At 40.3% G+C, this 21,466-nt stretch overlaps 1 protein-coding gene across 19 annotated transcripts in view; it reads right to left on the bottom strand.

Moving 5' to 3' along the window:
- Positions 1–21,466, bottom strand: part of EYA4 (EYA transcriptional coactivator and phosphatase 4) — a 124,789-nt gene that overhangs the window by 8,377 nt on the left and 94,946 nt on the right. For all 19 annotated transcript variants that reach the window (XM_081855309.1, XM_081855314.1, XM_081855311.1 and 16 more), the window contains 3 exons: positions 9,955–10,091; positions 9,164–9,247; positions 6,303–6,392 (listed from right to left, as the gene is read on the bottom strand). In XM_081855309.1, coding sequence (XP_081711435.1) covers positions 6,303–6,392; positions 9,164–9,247; positions 9,955–10,091 — 311 coding nt within the window. The remainder of the gene's footprint in view (positions 1–6,302; positions 6,393–9,163; positions 9,248–9,954; positions 10,092–21,466) is intronic.

The following is a 21,466-nucleotide window of genomic DNA, read 5'->3' as shown; positions in this document are numbered from 1 at the left end:
AAGGCTACAACCTTTCTCATTACATCAAGATTTAATGCTCTTTCAGCAATTGCTTCAAAACATGCTTACTGTAATGACAGCTGAAAAAAACTTGTTTTTTTTAAAGGCTGGTGAGGCTACCAGGTTTATTGTACCAGAGACTTGGGGGGGGGGTGTAGAAGTGACTGGTGATACATTTTCAGGGTTTTTTCCTCATTTTCTTTTTTTAATGTTCCATAGGTTTATTAATTCTGAAGGTCACTTATATTAACCCTTTGAGAGAAATAGCCATGTTTCCCATAAATAAAATTCCACAATCTCAAAAGTAGACCAGTTCAGAACAGATTAGGCCTAGTTATACTCAACTGTGTCTGAAATTCTTGTTTATGTATTTTTCAAGCAAATGTTAAAATTTGAATTAAAATATGACTTTTGCAGGGGAGGGGACAGTGAAAATGCTTTGAATCTGCAAAGGGGGAAATTTATGGGGAAGATCGGTAGTACAGAGTTATGGCAGATTTTGTAGAGTTTAGCAATAAAGGTCTCATATTTATGGGTTATATTAAAAATTAACACTTCCTATCAGGAGGGCTGGTGTTCCTAAGATACTCTTTTTCTTCCTACTACAGATTCAGCTCTTCTGGAACTTAAAACAATATGCCCACCAAATGTAGGTATAGGCATGGGAACATCACCATGAAGATGGGTTCTAACTAAGTGAGGAGAAAAGGATCAGCCCCAGCTTGCTTTGTCACTCTTTGGCACCAACTTTATCTGTTTAGTTTGCTGCTGCTAGATTACTGATGGGGCCAGCATGTAACTCCAGTGCTTAAAAGCTTCTACTGGCTGTCCATTTGATCCCAAGACAGGTGTCTGAAATGCCAGTGATTAAGTGGTATAAAGGTAAAGGTAAAGGTAAAGGGACCCCTGACCATTAGGTCCAGTCGTGGCCGACTCTGGGGTTGCGGCGCTCATCTTGCTTTATTGGCCGAGGGAGCCGGTGTACAGCTTCCGGGTCATGTGGCCAGCATGACTAAGCCGCTTCTGGCGAACCAGAGCAGTGCACAGAAACGCCATTTACCTTCCCGCTGGAGCAGTACCTATTTATCTACTTGCACTTTGACATGCTTTCAAACTGCTAGGTTGGCAGGAGCTGGGACCGAGCAACGGGAGCTCACTCCATCACGGGGATTCGAACCACCAACCTTCTGATCGGCAAGTCCTAGGCTCTGTGGTTTAACCCACAGCGCCACCCGCGTACCAGCACCACCCGTATACCATTAAGTGGTATATAAATGCTTTAATTAACGTCCTTTTTCCATTGTGGGAATGTTTGTTTCAGGGATAGGGTCTCTCTGAGAACTGCATAACTGACTTTCTCTTATATTGAATCCTGTAGATTGCTATATCAAGTTTTGATTTGGCAATATGGTCCAGCACCCTCTTGGAAGTTTATATGAAACACAAAAAGGGAATGTATCAATGAAGGCCTCTAACAACATAGAAGACATTTACCACTGATTTGCCCTACTGTTCTTCCCAGGGTTAGGGCGCTCTTTAGAAGGCTCTCTCCCCAACTGAATAGTCTGGCTGTTATGTATTGGTGTAAAGTGTTGAAATGGTTATTAAGATTCATCAGATTTTTCTTCTTCCATCCAAGTCCCAGTTTCCTACCAAACTAGTCCTGCCCTGTTTCTCTTCCCTTAGCATCTGCTTCCTCTATCACCTTTCCTATGTCATCTTTTCTCCTTTTCTCTTTCCCTTGGGCCCTCTTGCCTCTCGCTGTCTAGTTCCATCCCACCCTTCTTTCTCTCTCCATGGACATGGCCCATTACACTAGAAGCTGTACGGAAACCTGTCCTAAGAACAGGTGAATCCTTGTGCAATTAGCATTTTTATGGGTTTCCCCACCCTTCATCTGGCAAAACCCCCACTTTCTCACATCCTTCACTATCACTCAGTTGTGTGTATATAGTACGGTCGGAACTTGGTTTTCGAACAGCCTAGTTCTCAAACATTTTGGCTCCTGAATGCCACAAACCCAGAAGTAACTGTTCCGGTTTGCAAACTATTTTTGGAAGCCGAACTTCTGATGGGGCTTCCGCTTGGCTGCAGAAGCTTCCTGCCAGAAGTCGTACTTTGGTTTCCAAACGTTTTGGAAGTCGGACCGACTTCCGGAATGGATTCCGTTCGACTTCCAAGGTACGGCTGTAGTTATATAAGCTTTTATTCATATCTAAGTGCTCGTAGTCATTTCTAATATTGTTCAGTATCTAATATGTTTGACAAACATTGTTTTGGGGGGTCTTTTTATCTCATTTCCTTCCTGACCTTGTTTTTCTTTTAGTTGAATGGCTTCCCCAAGCACTGCAAAAAAAGCATAATTTGGGTAGGTGAGTGAGCTGCCAATGGTAAACTCACAGGAAAGTTAGCACAATAGTCTTGATGTTTCCCCCACAATACCCTCTTCCCATTAGAGGTATCCTCAATACCTCTTCCCATTAGCATGTGTACACAGGCTCTGCTGGTTGCTGGTGGTTCCTGCTCCTTCCTCTTCAGTCACTCATTCTCATACTCCCATACAATCTGCAGCATCCTTTATCATTTGCAGGGCTAGGAAACTCCAGTGAGGTAGTCAAGATTACAGCACCCACAACTCCTACTTCTCTTAGTTCTAGGAAGGGAGCTAACCTCTGCCTTAACCCTTAACTTACTATCTTTTCTCCAAACCTACATCAGCTCGTTAGGACTGTTTCTGTTGCGGAATCACATAGTTCCTCCACGTTGGTAGCTCCTGCAATATCCCACCCTAGCATTCTCTTTGCTTAATGAGAAGCAGTCATGAGAAGAGTGGTGGAACTGACTTTTTGGCTAGTAATGTCACAAAGGCACCGAAAGCTTTGAGGTGCTTCCCCCTATCTGGTTCTTTGGGATTAAGGCTTTAGAGCAGCTCTGTCCCATGCAAAAGGTTGCAGGATGGTGTTCAATGCTAGTCCTCATCAGAGGATACCTACTGGAAATTAAAAGACATAAATAACTTAGGTTCATTAATTTAAATGGGTCTATTCTGAGTAAGACTGAGCTGAATACAATCCATTGATTCTCCGCATATGGCCTATTATCATTCTATCCCTCTTAGTTTTTCCGGGGTACCTCTCTCACCAACACTAGTGAGGACAGGAGGACATGCAGGCATATGGAACATCAGTATGAAAAATTATTATGTAAGACAGAAGTTGTATAATATATAGTCTTGCTGCTAGAGTACAGTAGTGGAACACTCACTGTTAAAATCCCAGTGATAAATGTGTGACAATTTAATTTTAAAAATAGCAATGAAGGAGTTATTTCTCTGCTCATATGCTTCTTTTTTTCTTGTGTTCTGAAAACCGCTTGAATATCTTGAATATCTTGAAAATCTTGAATATATGATGTGGATCAAAAGTACCAGGGAAATTATTTTCTCTCTCTTTTGCCTTGTTTTTTGTTTGTTTGTTTCTGGAGGAATGCTCTATATCATAGGAGCCAACTCCTAGGGGCTGTGGAGGATTTGGCCCCCACAACAAAATATTTGAGGGGGCTGGGCCCCCACGAAGTTTATGGGCATTCCCATTAAAATGGTGCATGTGCACTGCATCATGTGATCAATTATGTGGGCCAGGGGCTGGGCTTACCTGTGCCCCCACAATATTTTATTCAAGTTGGCACCCCTGCTCTATAGGATTATCACAGGATAAAAAAAGTGGGTTGCCTATTTTTTCACCTTCTGTGGTGCTACGGCTCAACCTTTTAATACATTACTTTGTTACCTACTTCCTGTTATGCATGGCTGAACATTAACAGGAATGTGTTAGATAATAGTTGTTGTGCTCCATGCACATGCTTCCCCCAGACTTATTCTCAACTCAATTATTACCATTTTTGCAAGGTAACAAGAGAAAAATCTACAAAATAAATAAATAAATGCAGTAGTTTGCATCAAGTCCCAGATGAGCCGTCTAGAATTTAGGCTAAATTCCTAAATGTACTTGGACCTGCAGAATTCTACTGAAGTTAGCACTGTACATAGGTCATTCAGTATGTAATCCAAGTGCTTTTAGGACATCAGCCTAAATTAATTCCCTCCCATTCCCAGTGGAAATGAACAGGCTGCTAGCATAACATCAGGGTATTGTTGTTTGATTGTAATAGAGATGGGATAAAAATGGTAAAAAAGCTCTCTGTTAATTTTAATTTTAAGGTAAAATACCTTTCAAAACAGCTACAGAACTGGCTATACTCAAGTCACAGTGGACCACTGGCTGTGCAAGTTCAAAACTAAGAAAGATAAAATATATTTTCCATTACTGTGTGTTTACAAATTCATGTACAATAACTGATTTTGAATGCAGTAACATTAACTTAATTCATGTCTCAGTGCAACAAGTTCCTTGCAGGAATGTTCAGAACTTGACATTTTTACTAAGGAGTGCAAAACCTACGGATGACCCACAAAAATGATCCTTTTGGAATTGTCAGTAATTTAATTATCCAATAAAAACAATGACTCACTGCAGTAAAAACAAAAATCCTATTATGTAGCAGATCTGAGAAGTTACAGTCTTGAGGGTGAACAACAACTCCCATTCACCATTATCTGCTGGAATCAAGAGTAAAATTGGTATGGATTATCTTCCAAGCATACGAGAAATGTCTTCCCTGATAGTAAAAAATGCAGTGTAGGTTGACTATTTTCATGATTTACAATGAGACATATACGAAACTTACTTGCACTTATCAGTACAACTTCTAAATATAACCTATACAAGCAGTTACTTTAAAATATTTTCATACAGCTCATCATAAAACTGCCACAAGCAACAGAATCTTTTAACACTAAAGAAAAGATTTTTTTATTTTGCCTAAAAGGGATTCATATTCTGTAATGTAATCTCTTTGAATAGGTCACTTCTGGCATTTTCCAAGTACTGCATCAACTACATCTTCAAATTATCTTACTAGCAAAGTAACATTTAATGAAATGACAAAAGTTTAAAAAGTGGGCTAACATGGAGTAGGACTTTCATTAATCAGGAGTGACCATTTATATCTCTGAAGAGTCACTCACTATGGGAGGACCCATGTGTTGATAGGTGTCATAAGAATATTCATTCAAAACACAGGTAAATAAAATGATAGTGATACTAATTTATTTTTAAAAATGTCTTCAGTGTGTCACATGACAAGTATCTTCACTTTTTATTTTCAGAGCTTGCCACCTCCTGTTCAGGAAGAATACTGAATTGACTGGTTCACACAACACACTAAACCATACTTTAGTGAGATGTGTGAGCAAGAAGGAGCCGCTGTGACCCTTGGACTCACTTGCTCACCCCTTGCCTTCCTGTATGCATGGGAGAAATCCAAGCAGCATTTTTCCCCGTTTGCCTGAATATCAGCTTGTCCTGCTACCCAGACCAAGGACTGTGGTATAAAACAAACTCTGATCAGTTCCAAAACAAACCAACACAGAAATTCTGTTTAGCTGAACAAGCCAAGTGAAGGTAAAAACTGCCAGAGTTCTTATCCTGGCCATATGGGAGGAAGGGAACATGCAATCCAGAGATTAGCAGCAACAACTTCCTGCTCATGCACATCTCACTAAACCATGGCTTAGTCTAAGATGGAAATTTAGCTATCATACTGCTGTAGAAGACAATTATACTGAAATGTAAGAAATCTGTCCCTGAAACAAGAGATCCATAATAAAGTATAATATTGTCACTTAAAAACTGTAAATTCTTACTAAATCCAGAAGCCACAGCACTGAATAATTGAGAAAGGTATTTCCCTTGAAAAAGTAGTTTGGTAGAAGTTTTCAGAAGAGATAGGGAAGAGAAAAAACAACCACCAAGGATTTAAACACAAACAAAATACTAAGGGGTCCCCTTCACCTTTTTTTTCTTTTTTAAAAGTAGGGTTATTTTTAAATTCACTTAGATAAGCATATTGGGGCCAGTGGAATAATCCAGTTTTTAACTGAGATCTTGAGACACTTAAACCCTCCATTATAGATTGTAAACCTGAAAGTTGCGGTTTTAATTTCTGTATACAGTAGTACCTAATTGTAGTAGGTACTTGGCAATTAATAAATACCACTGTCAGCTATCATTCACTTTCAAACACTTCTGCCAGGCTAACAACAGAAGAAACCCCTGACAAGGGGATATACGCTACAAACCTACTTCTGTAACATTTGATTTCTAGCTACTGATAACTTGCAGTAAACAAGGGGTTAGATGCTAGGATATAGGTAGGCTAATATACATTCTTTAGATACATACCTCTAAGTCATTGAAAAATAAATGTGTATCTGCAAGATTAAAAATCATTTCTTCCATTCGAAGTCCAAGAGTCACTGCCACAGGTGGATCCTTGGGGAGGAAAATGGAAAGAATATGGATTTCCTTAACATGTTATGAGTAGATTAAACTGAACTCTTTAAAGTGGTAATTCTGTCCATTATGTATGTAGAAGCCCTGTAGACTGAAATAGATTTATTTGCATGTAATTATGGCCAGAAATGGTATAATTTACTTTTAGATGCAAATATAAATAAATACACAACAGAAAAAGTCTGCTGTTAATGTATGTTAAGCAGCTCGGAAGCTAATGTCACATGAATTATAAATGCAAACAATCTAGTTAATTAAAATACAATAATTGTACTATAACTATAGATCTTTTATTTTATGTGAAAATGCTGCAAAGAAAAGAAATTAAAGAACCATTAATTTGAGATCTCAATGGTGAAGTAGTGACAGCACTGTCTGGTTTGAAAACATATCTAATTTCTTTTGTAAGACTAAAAACAATTATCAAACAAATTAAATTGCTAACAGAGTGTTCCTATCTAGGGGAAGGATGGGATTGCTTCCAACCTCCCTTGCAGTACTGAAGCACACCACAACTGGAAAAATGCATTAGTATAGCAACAGCTTTGCACTGTTGAGAGCCCACTGCTAGTATAAGGCTGGGGGAGAGGAGGTAGGGAAATGGAAGGGACATGGTAGAATCCTACTCTCACTCAGAGGTCAGAACCCCTATGATGACATGTTATATGTGCAAAAGAGGAGTCAATACAAAGTCACATGTTCTGTTTCAACAAATGGCAACCCAGCACTGCAGGGGTTCTGACCAAGGTAAGAGTTCAGGTTTTGAGGTTCGCCACTGTGAAAGTAAGGGTTAATCATTCCCTCTCCAGCTGCTAGGGTAGAGATGATGCCTCACAAATAGGATTCTTGTCTACAATTCCAAGAAAAGAGATGAGTATATGCAGATAACTCAATCTCTTCTGATCCTGAAGAGTATCTCAAACTCCCTACTATTTGAGGATTTACTGGCCTCTTACCACATGGGAGTTAGCAGGTCCAGTATTTCCTCTCACATGTGGGAAAACAGCTGGCAGAGGAAATGAAATTTTATTAAAGATGGAGAAGAACTGAGTTCTAAACACTGATATTGAGATGTTCCTGATGACTCAAATTTTGCCTTTATTGGAACTCCTGTTACAGCAAGTGCCTGCTTATGTCCAAACCACTTGTGCATTGATGGATTGGTTCTTTTTTTTTAAAAAAAAGTCCAAATTATACACACAAAATGTATAAGTATGGTGCATATGAGAGTCCCATGCTTTACTATATTTCTGCATCACACACACACACCTCTCTAAATATTTTTTTGTGAAATTATATGCATTGTTTTATGCATCTGTATATAACAGTTATTTATTTTATTAATGTATTACATTAGTATCACAACTTTCTTCCACGGAGCACAAGGTGGTAACAATAGGCAACAACGTGCTGAGGGGCAGTGGCTGGCCCAAAGTCATCCAGTGAGCTTTATTACCTGTATACAATAATGTTTATAATAACTGCTATAACAATGCCTGTATATACAAAACAATGTATTGCTTGTATATTTAGTGGGATTGGGGATGGAGAAACGTGGTTATTGTTGATGCCAAAGAGTAAGGTAGGAATTGGGGGAGGGGGGAATCCTAAGAATAACAGTCAATGCTTTATTTTGGGGATCAGATAGAATTTTTCTTGTGGTCATTTAAACATTTATTAAATCAGTTTATTTTGTGCTGAATAATACATGGGGCTGATGTAGGAGCAGATCACTTCAGTGGAAAATTGCAGAAGCTTTTATTTCAAGGTGAGTGCCAATCACACATGAAGCAAATTTCACATGGTTGCAGCTATATGATAAATATGATGCATGAAATGACCCTCAGTTTAAAATAAAGTATGAAAGCAAGTTAGGAAGAAGCCGAGAAACAAGTGTTTTAATTATATTCAGTAGTGAAATTACTGCAAGAGAGGTTGATGCTGCAATTCTGAATGCACTTAGTAAGGAGTTGAGCACAGGGGGACTCTGAGAAAATATGGTTAGAATTGCACTGGAAATCCGAAGCATGGTTCTGCATTATTACCCTCCCCATCCCTGTAAGCCATTTAACCCCCACCCCCCGATGTATTGTTGATTAAAAAAACCAAACAAAACACTTCTTAGTTCATTGGTTCTTGAGAACATGGCACTTAGCCAGAGATTGCCAGCATTGCAAGAGAAGCTAGATCAACTATAACACTTCCCTATATCGAAATACAAATGCCTTCGGTTATGTTAGCAGTGGGCATAAATTGGAGCCAGACAGTCTGTCTGTGGACTTCTGTGCTAGATTGGGCCATCTACTAGTGAATGCCTCTTAGGAGACAAAGTAAAAATATCTCAGGAGAACCAACATACTTAGAATATGTATTTTATCCCTGTGCTGAAACTGTCCTCAAACATTTAATAATATTGAAAGAATTTATCCCTGGCCAATGAGCCACAAAAAACCCAGGTAGCCTTGGCAATAATGGAATCTTGAGTTTCTGGGTGCACAGGCCTGGGGGTGGGGTGGGGAGCGGAAGCAAAATGGATCTGCCGGAAGTCACAGAGAGGAGAAATACCCTATGAAGATACAAGAAGCACCAATACAAGAATATGAAAATGCCACCAAATTCTGTGAGGTTGTTGCAAGGTTCAAAAATCATGATTCACAAGTGGATTAACAGTGGCAATATACAAAAATTGTATCACAACAAAAGCAACTTGTAGGATTAGTGTTTTGAATTTGAATTTATGAGTCACATACCTTTCCATATTTTTGTGCATAAGATCCTGTAAGAAGTGAATGGAAGACAATGATAGTTTCATCCAAATCCCAAACAAATACGCGCTGAAACAGAGGCATTGACAAACATCAGTGGACATAAAACAGTAGGGAAACCAAAGACAAGTTATAATCCCCCAGCAGATAGCACGGAACAGAAATAACTGTAAGAAACCACCAATAAACAGTGGTACCTCGGGTTACATACGCTTCAGGTTACAGACGATTCAGGTTACAGACTCCGCTAACCCAGAAATATTACCTCGGGTTAAGAACTTTGCTTCAGGATGAGAACAGAAATCGTGCTCTGGCGGTGCGGCAGCAGCAGGAGGCCCCATTAGGTAAAGTGATGCTTCAGGTTAAGAACAGTTTCAGGTTAAGAACGGACCTCCGGGACGAATTAAGTACTTAACCCGAGGCACCACTGTATACTGGTTGGAACAAAGAATGGGAAATCTAGACTATGCTGAACTGATCTGTCTGGGTGTAGCAATTTGCACGGATGGGACAAACAGCACCTTCTTAACAGTAAAAAGGAAGTCCTAGAAGATACAGGCTGAAATGTTAACTATTTTATTTTGAAATAAAATAAACACAAGTAAAATAAATATTCTAAATTAGGTAACTTAGTAGGGTATCAGGAAATTTACTGATGCATCTAGGTAGAGCAGGAAAGTGTAGTGTAGCCAGTACAGAGAATGCAGAGCTACATTTAATACAACCATGTCTTAATGTAATTGTTGTTGCTGTTACTGCATTTCTCATGCACATACCTCCAAGTCACTGTCAGGAGGGGGTGATGGGTTATTTTTCCGCCCTCTGCCCCTTGATTTTGACCCAGAACTCCTACACGTCCTTTCATCCAGATCTTTGATTGGTGTTGAAGGGCTCTGTACAGTGTCAAACTCTCCTGCAAACAAAACAATTAATGAAAAGACAATGTTATTTTTAACATCATATAAAAGACTCCTATATGCTTTTTATATTTACCACTGTTCCCCTCCCCAAATTTTTAAAGTGCCTCCAAAGTTCTGAAAATGGGAATTTTGTTTTACCTGTAAATTACTTGTTCTTCCTAGTGAAGACAGGCCCTTCTCAGTGGTAGCTCCTAACTTATGGAACTCCTCCCTAGGGACATGTGATTGGCACCAATGAGTACCAGTATTAAAAAAAAAAGCCTTTAAATCCCACTTCTTCCAATTGGATTTTAGTTATGTTATTTTGGTAGTTGCTGTTTTAAGATTAGTTCTAATCCACTTATTAAAAAAAATCTTTGATTATTTTATGTTAGGGGTAGGGTGATGACTGCCTTACTTTCACTAGAAAGAACAGGAAAGTTATAAACAAGTTAAAAATGAGTCTACTAATGGTGGTAGGGCAGTATATTCATTCAGATGTACAAGAACAGTTCCATTCTATGGTGGTACACATTCTTTCTATGCTCTTCAAAAAATCACCCTCATAGAACATTTTGCGCTACCTGCCTTCTGAAGTTGGCCTCTGTAGAAGGCCAAGTACTTTGTAGAACAAGCCCAAATAACCATTCAAAAAGAGAATTCTCTTTTCTGAGACTTTATGAATAGATGTCAAGGTGAGTTTCTTTAAAGGCATGTGTGGAAGAGGTTCAAGGCAAGCTGCTATGAACACAGAAATCTGTACTGTCAGTGGCGGAGCTTCATGCTCTGGCACGGGGGGGGGGCTGGAGAGCAGGAGGGGCGGGGCTGGTGTGTGTCCCAGGGGTGTGGTGCACCGCCCGCCGGGGCGTGATGCGGGTCCTGGGGGAGTGGCGTGGTGCCCAGCGTAGGTAGGGGGCAGCCATGATGGCACCCCACCGGGATCGCGCTGCTGGGGGCGGTGTGCTCCCCCCCACTCCTCTTCCTCCGCAAGTGTGTACTGTACAGCTGATGAAGTTCCCAGAACCCTATCCTTTTGTGGGTGACTTGAAATTATCATTTTTTAGCTTATAAATCTGAAAGAACGGCAAACCATTAATGAAAGGCCTTTTTGAATCCCAGATTGCATAAATAATAATCCTTCCATGGTAGAAACTGTAGAGAAAACTCTTCCATATTACTAGCACTAGAAAATAAAGATTCAACAGGGTTTATTAACTGTTTATTGAAATTACTGTATCATTCCTTTCTGTGTCCAAAATAAGACAACCACCCCTTTATATCAGTTATAAAATCTGAAAGTTCTCCTGGAAGCCAACAGACACAACAGTGTTGAAATATCAGAACAACTATTTGTGAGCAGTTAAATAGAACATTTCTGGGTGCATTAATGTCCCAGTTGCGCACAGTGACATAGTAAACATGGCAAAGGGTAGAAAGAAAGAAAGCTGAAGATGTTGACTTTGATTGTTTTTTTCCTCTAGTGGCAGAAACAACTAACAGGAATGGACAGGATTTAATCAACATGTTTCAAAGGATGGGGCAGATTAAACAACTTTGGGGTTCATGCTGGTTCTCAGTGCTGCAACTCATGAGCTTAACATACTGAGTAATGTGTAGTGCAACAATGCATGCATGTTTCTGAAAGCCTAGGGTTAGGTTACTTGATAAAAGAGTTCATTATCAGAGCAGAGTGTGGAAACAAACTTGCACACAGATTCCTCTTATCCTGAGGCCTGAAAACGCGAGATAGACACTTGAAATTGGAGAATGGAAACCTGTGCTGATGACAAGTGATGCCATCTCCAAATCCTGCAGAGATGTTTTACAGATGCATGAAAGGATGTGCAACACTTCAGCGCAAGTGTAAAGACAGCAAGAAGACATGTTCCATGTAATGTAAAAGTAAATTGTACATACGATAGATATACAGTGGTGCCCCGCAAGACGAATGCCTCGCAAGACGGAAAACCCGCTAGACGAAAGGGTTTTCCGTTTTGGAGGTGCTTCGCAAAACGAATTTCCTATGGGCTTGCTTCGCAAGACAAAAATGTCTTGCGAGTTCCTGTGGTTTTTTTCCCTCCCCCCCTTTTTCTAAGCCGCTAAGCCGCTTATCTGCTTATCCGCTAAGCCGCTAAAAGCGCTAATAGCGCTAATCCGTCAATGGGCTTGCTTCGCAAGACGAAAAAACCGCTAGACAAAGAGACTCGCGGAACGGGTTAATTTCGTCTTGCGAGGCACCACTGTATCCGTGGGCTGAATGTCAGCTTCACAGCTCAATAGTTTACTGATCTAGGGCTGTATTTAATGTAGAGACTCCACTGGCACAAGGAACTTCCACGTGAACATCAGAACTTACTCTTCTGTCCCTTCCAGGCTACACCCTGCATGCACCCTCAAAACCAGTTCAAGAGGATTTGGGGGACTATCCAGAGCAGATTGGTGGAGCATCCAGGGGGGCGGGGAGAAGTGGAAACAGAAATCCCATTATGTTTTTAAAATTCTGACAAAATTGAAAACTGCCATCATTTTTGCCTAAGTTTTAGAGGAAACATGGGACACGGACACACACACACACACACACACACACACACACACACACAATGGCTTTTTGGTCACAGAAGGTGCTGGAGATCTAACTACAGAAAGACAATTTCTTTCTCATTCCAGGACTATATAAAAATGATCAAAACTGTCTTTGCAAATATAACTTTAAAAATAATTTTTAAAATGCCAAGTTGGATCCAAAGTAAGCTGCAGTGCAATCCTAACCATATATACAGGGATCCCCCCCCCCACACTTATGCAACAGAATGTATCTTTTTACAGTCAGCAGCACACACATTGTGCCTTTCAACACAATCAGTCAGTTCTGATGATCAGCTAACATAAGAACATTAGAACTAGGAAAGGAGCAGATGAGGTGAGGGGAGATGTAGTAATTGAGTGGTGCTTTTGCACCAGAAGGGCGGGGTATAAAAATTGAGATTTTACAGTGCTGCAGCATATAAGCTACACTGCACCATACACTAAACCAGGGATCGGCAAGGCTTATGGGGCATGGGCCAGATCACTCCCGCGGAGATCCTCCATGGGCTATACTGTCTCAGTGTGATGCCAGAAATCGCGTCTGCGCATATCTGTGGTGCCAGAAATCGTTTCTGCACATGCCCAGATGCCGAAAATTGCACCTGCACAGTAGCGATTTTCGGCGCTGTGGACATACGCAGACACTATTTCCAGAACAGCGGAAGAGAGTCCCTTCCCTGCACTGGTTTAGCACAGCATGCAGGGACTCACCAAGCGGGTGGCTCAGTTCGGGGGCGGCTCATGGCCCAGTTAAGCGACACTCATGGGCCGCTTCTGGCCCATGGGCCTTAGGTTGCCGAACTTTGCACTAAACAGTTCAAGAACCTGCCTCTATATGGTGAGGAAAGGGCAGAGTGAGACTCTGAGGCTCAGTTTCATTGGGCAACTAAAGTTTTGGTTGTTACACATGAACCGCATGATTGTGTGACTTGCTCTTTCTTTGCATATTCGAATATACATAAGTAGTCAATCAATAAGATAACTGTTAAAACAATCAAAGTTGTACTTTTCAGTCTTTGCTAAAACATCACACTAGTTGATATGCAAGGAGCAACTTGGTTAAACATGAGTTTGGCAGACATTTCTGATGACTAGACACCAATAACTTATATTTATAGCTACAAAACCTATGATGTCTGCAGTAGCTTTCTATAATTGGTAAACTTTATGGAAAAGCAGTCAGCCATGGCATAAATATTATCAATATGTTATTTAAAGTACTGAAAGGATGGAACTTTCCACATAAGAAAAAAGCTATGGACAGACCAAATACCACAGTCCCAGTTTGTCTACAGGGCAATCACAACTTCTTGCACTATACTATTTAACTAGGCACTATGTCAAACTTCCCCAGGTCGAAACAGCAATAATAATACACACTTGACTTTCCAAATGAAACAAAGCATACCAGAAGGAGGTTATGAGGTAGTCTGTGAACTTTTTCAATGACCCAGAGATATAGTTTTGTGGTTAGAGGCATAATATAAGGCTCTGAAAATCTGTGTGGCTATGATTATGTGGCAGAATCCTGAGAATCTCAACTTTCTTGTTTAGCTCATGCAACTGTGGATGAAAAAACTTCGAAACGAGATGGCAGCTTTTGCTAAACTGAAAACAAATATGCATATGGATTCCGTAGACCAGACGTAGGATTTGATTGTACAGTACCTCTTTATAGGGCTCAGTTCCTATCTTTCTCCACATACTTTCTACTTTCCCCCTAGCCTAACACCTTCTCCAAAGTTTCAAATTCTGCAAAAAACAAACGTCTAATGCAAACAAATGCACAACTATACAATTTCAACGCACAAATCAAAGTGAGCATGAAATATGTCCAATAGGAGTAATTATCAAATGCAGAATTTAGATTTTCTGAATGCAGAATTGCAGATTATACTGCTCCATAAATAGGGCAAGGACTGCAATAATAATAATAATAAACCATTTCCAAAAAGAAATAATAATTTAAGCCACTTGAATGGTATTTAGGGATATAACTTATACAACTTTTCAACTTATGTCACCATTATAAAGGTTTTAAGAAGTAAACATAAACATTTCTAAATAAGATTGCAGCCCACTAATATAAATTTTAATTAATTAACCATATGAGTTTTAGTCAATTTGTAGATTCATCTATAAATTAAATTAGCAAATTGGTAAAATCAATATTTATTGAGCATGAAACATGTTTTCTCCATTTTTAGATGATGCATATATGCTGTAACTTAGAAGAGATGTTCTTCCTGTGTATGAGAAACAGGAAAATGCCTCTTTTAAGATTGTACGTCCTAGACATAGTTTTTATAAAAACAATTAGTTTGACATTTTTTAAAAATCAAATCTGCTTTCTGATTATCAGTTGCAACAGTATGTTGATTAAAGGTTTTTAATTAATCTGACTGATTTAGTAACCAGGTCTGTAAAATGCATCTAGCTTCTTTTGACTAGTAAATATGTACAAGTAGCATTATCCAGCTTGTATGTAGTCAGACTGCCCCAGGAAACGAAATACTTCCATGCATGAATTCAGCATTATAAGTAGTTCTCTGGTTGCTTCATTTATCAGCCCAAACGTATTTAAATATGTAGTTTGTTTAGATATAAATCTCCTTTATTTTCTTATCTATTTATTTATTTAGACACTCTCATGCCACTCTTCAGTTAAAAAAAAAAAAAATCAGAGCAGATGGGATCCAAAGGACCCCAAGGGCTCCTAGTCCTCTGTAACAAAAAACCAGGGAGAAATGTAAGCATGGCAGAGTACAGAGTTGAACATGAGTCTGTGTGGTCTAGGTCCAATATTCCAGCCACTACACTACAGTGGCTTACCATATTGACATATGCGAGTTTATCTATTCATCTATTTGTACAATAACTTCCATTTGCCATGAAAACATAATAATAAGGCAGAAATATATATATTCTATGCTTTTCAAAACAGGGGCTTCTCAAATAGCCCTTGCACCTGAAATATAAGCTTGCCCACTCACTTCCTATTCTCTGTAGTGTTGAAGTGATCAGGCAACACTTGTCACAGTGACACACCCACTCTGAAAATACACCACATGCCTCTATCCTTCTGTACCACTTTAAAAATACACTCATCTAAATGGAATGCAATGTTTTGAATGTGCAAACCATGAACCTTTAGTACAGTTCTCTATCGTGCAATGCAGAACACTGTGAAAACTTTCACACCAGCTTGTTCATTCTTAGTTTCAAAGAATCTGATATAAGAATACAAGTTTTGTCATTAAAATATGTGCTAGAATGTATTTTGTTACAACTAATTCTATCACATACACAGTGAACATAGTTCCTTCTTCTAATATGTCTACTAGGGAGTTTCTATATGTAAGACAAGAAATAAAAAAGAATGGTAATCATTAGTAGCCAAAATTGCAGCTGCTGCGTGTAGTGTTTGTTTATTTCACCTATAAAGAACTATTATGCTCAGAAGAGTGTGCACTATATTATATTTGTGTGAACATGCATGGTCAGTGATCACTATATGCTCATGTAGAAAAAAAAAGACCATTGGTACTTACAGTGAATGGGATTTCTTAGGCCTATTGGAGCTGATGTCAAGGATGGGTCTGTGTTTGTTTTTCAGTTTTTCAAACAAGACTGAGCAAAGCAAGAACGAGGACACAGAGAGTCACAGACTGACTCCTTTTTGGTGCAGGCAAAATAGAAAAATAGACACAAACCCATCCTTTACATCAGCTACAACAGGCCTAAGAGAATACCGTATTTCAAGGTATATTTCAAACAATGAACCTGATGTCTGCTAAATGCTCAGAAACAAGACCTTCTTGGATGCTGGGAAATAAGAGAGGTTCTGGTAGAAAAGTCGTCTCTAGACAGGATAAGTGTGGGTTAAATATTGTGCCAGTTAATTCATACTTTATGTACCCTCCACAACTCCACATTTCTATGTTACCTCTCATTTTATCTTCTCTAGTCTATAAACTGTCCTGCCATTTCTCTCATTCTACTTCTGTTCTTGCCTGGTCTCCACTGACAATTTGCATTCTACTCTCTGAAATAGCCTCTTGGTTTGTCTCAGTTGCTTTTTCACCTTCTTGCTGTCTCTTCTTCTTCCTTTGCATCATCTGATCTAGCTTCATTTATCTTGTGTCTCTTTGTTCACATCTTTCCCCAACCTCCACTGGTTCCTCATCCAACTTCCTTCTGCCATTATCCTAAGCCTGGAGTTTGTGAAATGGCTTTTAGAAGCCTGACACCAACTTTTTTATGGCAAAAGAATTGCAGAGGCAATCATCCATGTACAGTAGTGTTTTAGCCTTTGGAGGGGGCGTTCCTCCCTCAGGCTCCTTTTCACCAGTTTTTTTTGTACTGCTGCAAACCTCAGGACTTTATCAAGCCTGCTGGTATCTCCCTCTTGTGCCTGGCTGGTGCTAATTTTGCTACATAAGCACTTATACCTGAACATCCCAGGACATCCTGTTCCATATGGAAGCCCCATAAGGAAGGCAGCGCTGAGGAATCTCCGTGCATAAATAAGATTGCAGTGTTGGAACAAAGCGTTTCCTTTTCTTAGGCACTGGAGAACGTTTTCAAACAAGCAGAACTTGTACAAAAGAGACTGATTCCATTGAATCTGCAACCAAAACTGGAAGCAGAATATCGTCATTGAACTTCAAGAAATTTGTGAAGAGTTTTTAAATGATTTCTGAGTCAAAGCTGATAGGAGCTTGGGAATATCTGATTTGGGGTGGTTACTGCCTTAGGGAAGATAATGTAAATGTTTCAGATCATTGAAGAAGAGATCAGACATAACTTAGCAATGAGCCTATAGAAAAAAAGGACAGACATTTAAAGAAAACAAAATTTCTTATGAGAAATTACAAATAATAATAATAATAATAATAATAATAATAATAATAATTATTTATATATATATCCCGCCCTCCCCAGCCGAAGCCGGGCTCAGGGCGGCTAACAACACTAAAACAGTGCAACATTATAAAAACATTATAAGAATTAATTAAAATCAAAATTGATGGCAACCATAAACTAAAGTTTTGTAAAGATTGGCAGAGGAGAGAGTCAGGCTGTGCCCTGACCAAAGGCCTGGTGGAACAGCTCTGTCTTGCAGGCCCTGCAGAAAGATGTCAAGTCCTGCAGGGACCTTGTCTCTTGTGACAGAGCGTTCCACCAGGTTGGAGCCGCAGCCGAAAAAGCCCTGGCTCTAGTTGAGGCCAGCCTAACCTCTCTGTGGCCTGGGACCTTCAAGATGTTTTTATTTGAAGACTGTAAGTTCCTCTGTGGGGCATACCAGGAGAGGCGGTCCTGTAGGTACGAGGGTCCTAGGCCGTATAGGGCTTTGAAGGTTAAAACCAGCACCTTAAACCTGATCCTGTACTCCACCGGGAGCCAGTGCAGCTGGTATAGATAGATAGATAGATAGATAGATAGATAGATTCTTTATTGTCATTACACAAGTGCAACATTGCACAAGTGCAACGAAATTGGATGCCATCCCTTAAAAACAACAAAAGCAAAACAACAACAACAACCAAACAAACCACATTCCAGCCACACCCACACCCACACCCATCAAACTCCCAGGTCACACTATCGAGTTACTGCATTTAAGAAGGCCACAGCTCTTGGATAGAAACTATTTTTCAGTCTATTTGTCCTTGACTTGATGTTTCTGTATCTCCTGCCAGAAGGCAGTAGTACAAACAGACTGTGTCCCGGGTGAGATGCATCCTGCAGGATATTGTTTGCTTTCCTAAGACAACGGGAACCGTACAGTTCTTCCAAAGATGGGAGGGGATGACCAATAATCCTCTGGGCTGTGGTTATGACCTTCTGGAGCACCTTCCTCTTCCTAGCTGTACAGCTGGAGAACCAGGCACAAATACAGTATGTGAGAATGCTCTCTATGGAGCCTCGGTAGAAGGACACCAGCAGTCTCTCACTCAGATTGTTCTTCTTTAAAAGTCTGAGGAAATAAATTCTCTGCTGGGCCTTCTTCACCAGAGCAGTGGTATTTGCGCTCCAAGTCATGCCCTGATCGATAGTCACTCCCAAAAACCTGAATTCCGCCACCCTCTCCACCCGTTCCCCGTTGATATACAAGGGCTGAATGTCCGCCTTTTTTTTCCTGTAATCCACCACCAATTCCTTGGTCTTAGCCGTATTAAGAGCCAGATTGTATAGCACCAGATGAATGTGATCTCGCAGCGAAGACCCCGTAAGGAGTCTCGCTGCGGCATTCTGCACCCGCTGGAGTTTCTGGGTCAGTCTCAAGGGCAGCCCCACGTAGAGCGAGTTACAATAATCCAGTCTGGAGGTGACCGTCGCGTGGATCACAGTGGCTAGGTCAGGGCAAGAGAGGTAAGGAGCCAACTGCTTAGCTTGGCAGAGATGAAAAAATGCTGCCTTTGTTATAACTGCAATCTGCGCCTCCATGGAGAGGGAGGTATCGAAGATTACACCCAAACTCTTAACGGACGGTGCTGGCACTAATTGCAACCCCGCAAGAGATGGGAGTTGCCCCCTCAATCCCATATCGTCCCGTCCCAGCCAGAGGACCTCTGTCTTCGAAGGATTTAACTTCAACCATCTCCCACGTAACCATTCAGCCACAGCTTCCAAGCATCTGATCAGTGTGTCTGGGGCCGAGTCAGGATGGCCATCCATCAACAGATAGAGTTGGGTGTCATCAGCATACTGATGGCAGCCCAGCCCAAAACTCCGGACAAGCTGGGCGATATGGTTGCTATATATAGGTTTTACATAGCAATACAGAAGTTTCCAAACTAAGGTAGAGTGCTGTTCAAAGGTAATACTGAAAAAGTGGACATGTCAGTCCAAGGATATAAAATCTACAGAAAGAACTAGGAAAGGTGTATTGAGTATGTGTTGTTCTATACATAAAGGGCAAGAGTCCAACATACTAGGAAAGTTCCAAGGGATATACTTATTTACAGAAACAATGTGGGTTGAAATGCCAAACCCAAAATGCAATTTAGTACTGGGAACATATCATCATCTTTCACCAAAACTCTGAGGATGATTTTGAGATGAAGAAAGAAATCAAGGAGGTAGCCAAGCGAGAAAATGTTGAAATAATGAGCAACTGGAAATATAACAGGAATGGAATGTAGCAGGAAAGACACAAATCCAAGAAGGAGCAAGCATATTTGACAAAAGCCTACAAAAGGCAATAAGCATTTTAAAAGTGAAAGTGTTGTCTAAATCAGAACTAAACTCTAGCAAAAAAAAAACCCCAATAATTGATTTTAAGTCTACTTAGGAGCTTTCGGTGAAAGGCTATGTATGCTTATTTGAGAAAAAGTTCCACTGCATTCAGTGGGTCTCACTGACAGTTAAGTACGCATGGAATTGCAGCCCAAGTATATACATGCTGTTGGATCATCCCCAATCTATATACTGTATTTGTTGACATCTCTATATACCGTATTTGTTGACATCCTCAAAGAAAAGAGAAGGCTTTCCAGTTCAGAAGCCATGGTGATTCTTAATCATCAATGCTTGTTCTTCTATATATTTTACAACTAATATTAAAAGTGCTTTCAACTAATTTAGAGATTATGGGTTAATTCAGAGCTTTGCAGACTTTTCATGTTGGTGGCACACGTTTTAGACATGCATCATTTCGTGACACAGTAATTCAGTTTTACTAGCAAACCGGAGGTTAAACTAACCCCTTTCCAGCCCCAGGAGGAGTTTGAGAAGCATTTGCGCAACCCACCTACACACTGCAACACACAGTTTGGAAAGCTCTGGGTTAATGGTTCTTTGATTTCCTTTCCGGATCCATTATGAAAAACTGGGGTAACACTGACATCTTCTACTGCTTCAGTGAGGCAACTAGACAGGATTAAAATGTTATGTAATCCAAAACCTGACACTTTATAGCTTTACAGTGGTGCCCTGCAAGACGAATGCCTCGCAAGACGAAAAGCCCGCTAGACGAAAGGGTTTTCCGTTTTGGAGGCGCTTCGCAAAACGAATTTCCCCATGGGCTTGCTTTGCAAGACGAAATGTCTTGCGAGTTTTTCCGACTTTTTTCCCCTTCCCCCCCCCTTTTTCTAAGCCGCTAAGCCGCTTATCTGCTTATCCGCTAAGCTGATAAGCCGCTAAAAGCCGCTAAGCCGCTAATAGCGCTAATCCGCTAAGCCGTCAATGGGCTTGCTTCGCAAGACGAAAAAACCGCAAGACGAAGAGACTCGCGGAACGGATTCTTTTCGTCTTGCGAGGCACCACTGTATACTGATAGCAATAAAATTGATCAGCTTTAAGATTAAGAACTCTGTTTCCCCACTGTAATGTTGCTTTCTTAGCTAGCATGGGAACAATGAGGGTGATTTTTAAAGAAAACATTAAAAATATAGGGCTGGGTCTAACTAAGTAGTTCTGCTAGCACCAGGACTTCCATCTGCACAATGGAGCTTCCCCTCCCTCACCTTGCATGTCCACCTCAAATTTCTGGTTATTCCTTCCCTTGCTGGGGAGGATGAGAAGATTAGCAACTAGCCTCTGTGTGACCTACTCTGGAAGCTCACTGCTGAAATTACTGTCTACCTAGGTGGGGCATGTTTTAGTAAGGAAAATGTTTTCTTTTGTAACTGTCCTAATGATCCAGTTCCTCTGAACCCCAATAAAGCTACCCTTAAGGCATAGTTTTTGTATATGTTTTTCTATAACTTTTCACCCCACATGTTTTTAGACTGTTATCCAGTTTAAGGTTTCAGGGAATTAACTGCTGGTGGGAAACAGCACAAAGAACCCACAGCTA

Source organism: Podarcis erhardii (genome assembly GCF_964252035.2).
Source record: "Podarcis erhardii genome assembly, chromosome: 3".
NCBI classification, from domain to species: domain Eukaryota; kingdom Metazoa; phylum Chordata; class Lepidosauria; order Squamata; family Lacertidae; genus Podarcis; species Podarcis erhardii.
The sequence above is the reverse complement of the archived record's forward strand: the minus strand, read 5'-3'. Positions and strand labels throughout refer to the sequence as shown.